The sequence below is a fragment of the Apaloderma vittatum genome, unplaced genomic scaffold, assembly GCF_000703405.1.
Source record: "Apaloderma vittatum isolate BGI_N311 unplaced genomic scaffold, ASM70340v1 scaffold40550, whole genome shotgun sequence".
NCBI classification, from domain to species: domain Eukaryota; kingdom Metazoa; phylum Chordata; class Aves; order Trogoniformes; family Trogonidae; genus Apaloderma; species Apaloderma vittatum.
In genome coordinates, this window is record NW_009693604.1 from 402 (window position 1) to 9,415 (window position 9,014).

The 9,014-nt window shown below is 46.6% G+C and overlaps 1 protein-coding gene across 1 annotated transcript; it reads right to left on the minus strand.

Moving 5' to 3' along the window:
- Positions 1-206: 206 nt before the first annotated feature.
- Positions 207-8,061, minus strand: ALDH2 (aldehyde dehydrogenase 2 family (mitochondrial)). The gene is made up of 12 exons (XM_009879323.1): positions 7,945-8,061; positions 6,452-6,592; positions 6,103-6,182; positions 5,465-5,576; positions 4,489-4,617; positions 3,890-4,003; positions 3,422-3,524; positions 2,541-2,725; positions 2,045-2,209; positions 1,578-1,735; positions 971-1,085; positions 207-487 (listed from the first exon to the last, which is right to left on the minus strand). Exons 2-12 carry the CDS (start codon positions 6,524-6,526, stop codon positions 455-457), a joined length of 1,269 nt encoding a protein of 422 aa, XP_009877625.1. The 5' UTR covers positions 6,527-6,592; positions 7,945-8,061; the 3' UTR covers positions 207-454.
- Between the last annotated feature and the right edge of the window lie 953 nt (positions 8,062-9,014).

A 9,014-nucleotide genomic window follows, 5' to 3' on the forward strand; every position in this document is an offset into this window, starting at 1 on the left:
GAACAAACTTTTATCTCACAGCTCCAAAAGAAGAGGTTGGAGGTTGCTTCCCTCACATCAGTCTCGGCCCACTGCTGACTGAAGAGGGATGTCTATTTTAGGTATAAAGGACAAGGAGTTCAGAGCTAGCTGCGTAAGCCAACAAGGAATTATTATAAAACCTACTGCAGTCGAGCATTTAAATGGTTTTTTGAAAAAAAGCATATTCATCAGATGCAGCAAGAGTGCACCCATGTAATGCATTAGTACTCAATTGACTGTATTTGGTATTTTAAAAAGATAAAGCCAAGTAAAGTTTTTTAACAAAAGCTCCTTCAAGCACCTTCTAAAGATTTCTTAACGCAGAGCTCGATATTTTCCTCCTAAGTTTTGCGTGTGTTAAGAAGAGGTTTCCTTGCTTTGTATCTCATGAAGCTGCATAGGTGTGTCCAAACATGCGGAGAGGCCGCTGCCTTTAGGAGTTTTTCTGCGGAATTTTGATTGTCACCTAGAAAAAAAAAAGAGAATAGCCACAAGTTTATTCTCCCGGAGATGGTGTTCAGTTATATTCACTTGAAGGCTGAGAAGCGGCAACATCCTGCACAAGAGAACCAGAACCAGGGGGTGACAGTTCATCCCAGTCAGCAGGTAGCAACTGGGATCACTTTGGTCTAGAGACCAATCTCGCAGAGAAGTATGTACATTTACATTCTTTGCAGTGAGAAACAGCTAAAAGGTGCCAAGTAGTGTGTGGGCAGCTCGTCGCTGATTAGGTCACAGATCCTTGTTTTCCTCAGCAGTTTAAAATTACTAACTTTCTGTTTTAACTACAGTTGCATGGAGTTGTGTTTGCAGTCACTTCAGGAGCGCAGCTCCAATTGTGTTTCAAACATTCGAAGGGAGAATTGAAACTCTCAGGCCAGCCTATACCAACGGGCACAAATACAATGGGGAGCTATGGCAGAGAGTTGAGAAGTGCTTGGATACTCACATTTTTCACCTCTACATATGCCTCCAGACCATATTCTCCCAGCTCTCGCCCGTTCCCAGAAGCTTTGTAGCCGCCAAACGGAGCTTGTGCACCAAACACATCATAGCAGTTGATCCTGAAATGGAAACCAAGGACTAAGCACCTGCAGTTTCAGAGCCGCTTAATGGAAGAGCCCCGTCGCAGCGAATGTACATCTCATCTGTCTACAGAGGGGAGGCTGAATTCCTAGGCAGGATTTCTGTGTGTGTCAGTTCTCTCAGCCAACAGAAACAATCAGTACTGAAACCTTAACCTCATCAACCACAACATCACAAAATCAATTCATGTCTCTCGTTATCACAGGACCATGTGCCCAGGTTGCCACCCACACCGCCTTCGGAGGACACACATCAAAATACCTACTTGTTTGCTCAGTACCATTAAAAAATATGCATAAATTTTACCAACAGTTAGTATTACAACTGAAGGTCTGATGTTGCGTTCAGTGAAGTGCATGTAAAATTGGATCCAAAGTAGAACCAGGCTTTGGAAGAGCAAGCTTGATGAGAAATGGCAGCATGCAAGGAAGCTTCTAGCAATCTGGGGAGAAGGAAACATTGAGGCTCACCAAACTGTTCCAGCTCGCAGGCTCTGTGACACATAGTTTGCTTTGTCAAGATCCTTTGTAAAAACTGCTGCTGCCAGGCCGTACTTGGAGTCATTTGCTCTCTCGATGACTTCCTCAATTGTTTTGAATTTCAGAATCTGCATGACCGGCCCAAATATCTGCAAAATCCAAACAGAGCACATGAAAATCTGTGTCAATAGATCACGGGGGAGGCTGTGGCTAATGCTGGAGTTATCTATGTATGCTAGAAGTCACAGAGGACATCAAATTCAAAGTATTGCTTCCTGTATTGCGAAGAGCCCAGGCTGTAATCTGAAGGGAAGTTTAATATAACTTTCTAAGAAGCATCAAGTTTCGCAGTTCATGAATGCCCAGCACTTGCAGACCCATGGTTTTTTGCATCAGAGAGGGCAAAACGGTGAAGGAGTGAGAAGCTGACAGACAGAAAAGCGCTGCAGGTCTCTCACCTCCTCTCTGGCGATCGTCATGTTGTCCTGCACATCGCCAAAGACAGTTGGCTGGATGAAATAGCCTTTCTCTGCAGCGGGGTTCCCACCACACAACAGTTTGGCTCCTTCACGCTTGCCAGTACTAATGTAACCGAGGATCTTCTTAAACTGCTCTTCGTCTACCTAAGAGCCACGAGGACAGACAGATCAGCTTCACCTTTACTGGGGGTAAAAAAGGTCAACTACAACCTGCGCTCCAGCAATTCCTCACCACCACAGACTGCCAAGCCAGCTTCAAAGGGAGGTGATAGTTTTTAAATGGAATAATTAGAACTGTCAGTTCGCTTCTCCCTTCTGCATGAGCAGGAGGTAACGGGCACAGCTCAAAGGAGATTAATCGAAAATCAAAGGAGATTAACTGAAAAATACCTTTCATTCTCACCTATGGATGCAGAATACCTTAAGATTGGGACTATTTCCTGAGGTAACAGTTCAGAACATTTCCTGCTCTTACCTGAGGCCCCTGCTCAGTTTTGAAGTCAAATGGGTTTCCAACCACCCTGGACTTGGCCTTCTCAACGCTCCTCTCCACAAACTCATGATATATATCTTCCTGGACATATGTTCGGGATCCAGCACAGCAGCACTGCCCTTGATTGAAGAAGAGGGCAAAATGGGCTTGATCCACAGCCCAATCCACTAAGATTGAGGAGAAGAGAGAAAAAAAATAATCAAACAAAACCTACCAGAGTCAGTCAGTGTCTTCTTTTGAACAACTATCATGCAGACTTCTGGAGTCCTTTCAGCTGAAAGGCATTTTCTATGCTTTGGTAGGGCAGATGTTACATACAGATTTAATTAGTATGAGAGTCTATTAAAGCACCTTATACCAGATAAAAAATCTGATCTGAGGCAGATTACGGTTCTCATTTGAAATTAACAGGTATTAAAGACAAATTATTTTAGATCTACAAGAATTTCCTTCCTTACTGCCACATAAAAGCATGTGTGTTGCCTCATCGAGACCACAACTGAGCCTTTATACAACAGATGAGGGAACCAGAACTTGATAAGAGTAGAGAGCAGTGCACACTCAGAGAAAGAAACAAAAACACAGAGAGAACCAAGGCTGAAGGAAGTGAACTGAAACAATTCTCATGTGGATAACTGAGCTTCTTCACAGCACTGGGAAAGAGGTGGGAGTGAAGAAGTGCTGATAAGCAAACACAGCAGCTGCAGCAGGAGGGACAGAGACAGGCCTGCGTGAGAACAGCTGGGCAGTCTCAGAGCTGGAGAACTGTACAACACAGGAGAGGTTTCCTTTCCCCTCCAGCTCTGCTTGCACAAAGCCAACATTAAAGTTACGGATCAAATATTACGCTAGCGGGTGCTTACTGTCTGCATCGGACATGATTATGTTTGGACTCTTTCCTCCAAGCTCCAGTGTCACCCTCTTCAGGTTACTCTCAGCTGCAGCCTTCTGGATCAGATGCCCAACCTGCGTCGTAAGAAGAACAGGTATTAGGAATTAACTCCCACATACAGCAACACCTGGCAGGGCGGCTGGTTTTACATCTGTCAGCAGTTTAATAATAATCCCTTCTTTGTCAGGATTTTCAGGGAACAGCTCAAGCCTGCCCAGAGTTTCACCCCTAGTAAGAAGCAGCTCGAGGGAAACAATAGGAAGTGTTCTAAAGGTGGCTCCTAAAAAGAGCCTTATGTAAAGTAAAAATAGATGTCACGCCCTGAAGTCAGCTGTACGTTTTAGAAGGCAAGGCAGCTCCAGTATTTAATACAGAAAGGGCACTACAGTAATGAGATATTCTCTGCATCCCAAGGCGTTCAAAGAAGGCGCTGCCTTACCTCGGTGGAGCCGGTGAAGGCCACTTTATCGATGTCCATGTGGGAGGAGATGGCAGCCCCCGCGGTGGGCCCATAGCCAGGGATGATGTTCACCACTCCTGGCGGGAACCCAGCCTGCCCGTTCACAGCAAGAGAGAGTATCGTTATTCCTTTTACAAAACAAAGGTTTCACCTCATCCGACAGTAACAGCTCAGTGAGCCTCCCATGAAGAACAGAGCTTTTTCTCCTTTGCTTTAATTTCCCGGGTCTTTAGTTTTAATGTACAGTTTCCAATAACCAGAACAACCCCTCTCCCAACCCCTCATCCTAAGCACAGTTTGGAGCTATATACGTCAGCTTTCTAATCGCCCTCAAGTTCGTTATTTAGCTAAACCTCAGAGTCCTCCCCTAACGAAGCTTTATGTCCTTATTTATAAGGACAGGGGTGGGGTTTTTTTTGTTCAATTAAGATATCCAAGACAATCCTGCATTTTTTTTGATCAGGCAGCCCTTCTCCGTTCCCGTCACACGCCCTCTGCCACTCACCACGTTGGCTGTATCGTGCCATGCTCCAGCAGCGAGATAGTGAGGTGGCAGGTGGAAAAGCCTTTTCACTCACCTCTTTGATCAAATTAGCCACGTAGAGGGCGCTCAGTGGGGTTTGCTCTGCCACTTTCATCACAACCACGTTCCCAGTAGCTAGGGCAGGCCCCAGTTTCCATGCTTGCATCAGCAGCGGGAAGTTCCACTGAAAAACAAGGAGGTGTTTGCTGGGCTGAACTTGAAAGTTTCCAATTAATCAGTAAGTAACCAGTGAGCTTCATTCAAATCAGCTGCAGGACCTCTGGAAACAGTCTTTGATCCTTCCCTAGCTTGTACTCTGAAGTGTGAGGTCTGTCAGTACTGCTGCAAAAAAACAACTCTTTTTTCATTATTTTTTTTAATTAATCTTTACTACTAGGTTAGCCAGTAAACACTTTTTTTGAGCTATTTTGAAAGAAAGCCTGTTTGTAACAACGGGGCAGCACACGCAGACCAGGGAGGCATTTACGCTTGGCTCTTGCTCAGCACAAATATGAAAAATACACAAACAGAGCATGCAACAACCAGAATCAGGCTACTCCTATAAAGAGGTAACACTATCCTCAGATAGTTATACAAATATGGCTTTCTTGTTGTGAAACCACCTCACTTCACATTACGGAAATAAGATCGCATACAGAGAGCTGAATTTTGCAAGCTACTTCTCTGTTTCCTTGTGACACAGAATTCTGGTTTTAATGCTAGACAGTAGTTTAAACTTCATTGTGGTTCTGAGCCAGCTATCTCCTATAAAGGAGTTTATTTTCTGTTGGTGTTTTGGTTTGTTTTTTATTTAATCAGCAGATACAAAGTAAATCTTACTCAGAGCCCATGAAATCAACAGGTAGTTCTACACCACCAGAGCAAAGTCAACGCCCTCCCAGCTGATGCAAGCGTAACTGCTGGAGGAAGCAGCGTTTAGGAACACACAATAACTTGCATTTTAAGACAGCTCTTCATGGTAACAGTAAGTTCTTGAAATACTGCGGAAACTACTGATAGATTTTACTCACCGGGATTATCTGTCCACAAACACCCACTGGCTCGTGCCTTGTGTAACAGAAGAAGTCTCCGTCTAAGGGGATGGTTTTGCCGTGGAATTTATCCGCCCAGCCTGCAAAGTACCTAGCAACAATAAAGTTTTGGTCACTGAATTCAAAATATCAAGTCTACTTTCAAAAGAAAATAAGAAAGAATTCCTCCAGCTGTTTGCTTTCCTCCCTTCTCCAGTCACTTCATAAAACACATACTGATGCAAATATTTCCCAAACAGAGATTTTAAGAAGGGACAGTAAATATAAACATTTGTCTCTCCTGCCTTTGCCAGCACTTTGCTTAACACAAGCTCTGTCACTGCCGTAACAGAGATCACCCCCATTCGTGTGAGTCCTGTATATAGCAAGAGAGAAACTTGGACGTAACAAAAATCCTTTGGAAAGTCTCAGGAATTACAGCCTCGTTCTTAGCGAAAAAATAAAAATAGAAGAAAAGGCTGTCTGACACCCTGCTACAGGGCCAAATGAAACCAAGATCCAGCCTGTCACCCACAACTCTTGAATCTGAAGCATCTGGTCTCTGCACTAGCAGAGGTTCGTCTAGAAGCATGGAGCATGAAAAGTAACTGTGCTGTCCCTGTAGCCTCCAAACCTACCTGAGACACTTGACTACCATGTCCAGATCCACCAGGTAGGAGATGGAGTAAGGTTTGCCATTATCCAGAGTCTCCAGCGCCTACAAAAGATAATGTGATTGCCTGAAGAGCAAGGAAAGCAAAGCCAAGCACATAGATTTAAATTCAATTCTCAGTCTGCAGTCTGAGTTTGTTCTGCGTGTTGGCCTTTTGGCATTCAGCTTCTCAATCCCATCCTTTGTAGCGCCCTCTCTCACAGTTTTAGCCATGCCTGAAGCCCCCATCACACCCGATGGGCACAAACCAGCCGTCTCTCTCCCCGCAGCTAGGGATTGCAGCAGCGAGCTCAGCCACAGAGCATGATGCTCACCGCCAGGTAAGCCCGGTCCCTCTCGATCAGGTCAGCGAGACGATTCAGCAGCTTCCCACGGTGAGAAGCATCCATCCTCCTCCAAGGTGAGCCCAGCTGGAAAGCCGCCTTGGCTGCCTTAACAGCCTTTTCCACATCTGCCTGCAGAGGAATTGGGGCAACAGGGTAAGAAAGGAGTAACCAGCCCCCACTCACTCTCTCAAAACACACCTGGAGCCTGCCTGTCTCCAAAAGCAAACAGCTTCCAGCCAGCTGGCACAAGTGGCTGCTAGAACCAGCATTTTGGGGAAGAGAACTTGCAGCCTCGAAAACTTCCTCGTTGCAAGACACTCATCAGACCCAGTGCACAAGGGCTGCCCTACAGGCATCGACTCCAGCACAGCCTGAGCTCAAACGCTGCTGCTGGACCGGCCACAGCCTCCTCATCCGCTCTGCATCCGAGGGGAAGAGGGAACAGGAGCGGTAGGGAAACAGATGGGTGTGACAGCTGTGCAGCCACCACCACTGCCCGCGTTTACGCTGGCATTTCAGCTATGCAGAGCACAAATATCATCAGGCTGCTTCTGCAATGTCGTCTACTGGGTTAATATTTGCAGCCTAGAACAAGGCGTGGAAAAATACCTAGAAGCATGCTTTTGATACTCTTTCAGGATTTGATTTTGCCAGCGCAGTCTAAAGGAGTATTTTCTCTGATCAGGTATCTCTAATCCATCCTTTTGTCCTGTCAGGGCATTAAGTGGTTTCTAGTTGGTTCTCTGTTCTGGCTTGCTGTAATGGTCTCGCCAGGACAAGCCAGTCTGCCACGGAGAGGCAAACAACAAAGGGTTTCCCTCACTTACCCCTCCCTTGGGGAACACAAACAAGTTTCCAGACTGTAGAAAGAATACAAAATTGCTAGGAAACACCACCTCAGCTCTGCCACAGACTCGTAAGAGGGCTCTGCATAAGGCATGGGATGAGTACGTGACTCCATTCTCCCCACCAGCTCTTTCTCTTCTTTTTCTCTCAATTTCCTAGGACCAGGGATGTTCTCCTACTGCACATGTACAGCAGAAAGAGGCTGTTCAGGGGAATCCTGATCTTTTGCCTCCCCCGCTGCCACGACTTTGCATCACACAGCCAGCACGGCGCTCACAGGACCACGAAGTTGTCTGCCTTCATCCCTGCCTGCCCCAGCAGCCTCCATGCATGGCCACGCCCTGACCTCCCAACTCAGGCTCCATTGCACACCGAATCTATTCCTTCCACCCTTTCCAGTCCCAGCTTGTCACTGGTAAGAGGCAAAGCCAGAGGGGTTTTGATGAAAGCAGGAGTCAGGGAAGAAAACAAGCAGCACTCAGTGTGGTATTTGTATAAGTCAGACACTCACAAACACTGAAAACATGGCACTTGGCAGCGCTGCCTCAGTGAGAGATGAGTTGGTGTCTCCCTCTGCAATCCCCGTGTACCTGTTTACACGGAAAACAAATGGATCTCATCAAGAGAACATTTACCTTATCACCCTCAGCAACCTGGCAGATAACTTCTCCTGTTGCTGGATTGACAGTAGGGAAGGTTTTCTTACTGACTGCATCATGCCATTCGTTATTTATGAAAATCTGCGATGAAAAAGGCAAAGCAGTGTTAAACTTCTGAGCCAGACCTAGGTGAAATCAGTGAGAGCTTCAGATATTGATGGCATCTTAGCAGGCTGTTTAATTAAAAGGCCCTCAAATTTGTGGAGGCTCCAAAACTGCACCAATATGAAGGAGATATTTTAGCCTAAAAGTATGCAACAAAAGGCACAGCCTCAAGTTGATAAAAAGAACTCATATCTCAGTGAAGGGCATGTGAACTGGAAATGGTTCCTGTCTCAGTAGGTTCCTGCAAGACCTGGATGCCTGGCTGGAGCTGCGCAGGGACACGGGAACGCTCAGAGACTGAAAATTGAGAAAATGCTTCAGGCACAGAGGATACAGTTGATTTTCTACAGGGCACTAAGGCTTTTGCAGTATTTTACTGATTTTAGTCTCCCTGTGCTTCCCAAACAAAACCAGGTGCCAAGAGCAGCTTTTCACTAACTCTTTCTTTCTCAGTAAGGGCAAATTTGTTTTTTCCAGGTCTATGGCAAGAGAGTATCAGTGCAAAGACCGTGGTGCTCGCCGAGAACTTGCCAAACACTCAGCCAGCCAGCGCCGGCCTTGTTAGGGCCACCGGGAAGGCGCGGTTTGGGCGAGGAACGCCAACCCTCCGCCAGCGCTTCGTGGGGATGGTGGGGATGATCGGATGGTGTTTTCCTCGGGGGAAAAACTTTAGGGTCTGAAGCAGCATCAAGCCAGGCACCTTCCCCGCCCTTTGCACGCTCTCTCTGTAGTTTTCTCCTTCGGTTGTTCGCACCGATGCCAGAGTTTGGCCGAGACGAAGGGGACACAGCTGGATCCCGGCGGGACACACGCCTCGTGCCTCACGCCAGCTGCTACACCCACAGCTGCTTTTCTCCAACGAGATTCCCCGCGATGCCAGGCTTTGGGCCCAAAGGTCCGGTTGCTCCGGGGCCTGCCCGGCTCAGCTTTAAATCGGGGAG

What these genes read in the sequence shown, in the direction of transcription:
- ALDH2 (XM_009879323.1), bottom strand. Translation starts at nt 6,526, where the DNA reads ATGGATGCTTCTCACCGTGGGAAGCTGCTGAATCGTCTCGCTGACCTG. An exon ending in TTTGTGGACAGATAATCCCG is followed by an intron (nt 4,618 to 5,464) that starts GTGAGTAAAATC and finishes CTTGTTTTTCAG; the next exon opens with TGGAACTTCCCGCTGCTGAT. An exon ending in AATCATGTCCGATGCAGACA is followed by an intron (nt 2,726 to 3,421) that starts GTAAGCACCCGC and finishes CCTCAATCTTAG; the next exon opens with TGGATTGGGCTGTGGATCAA.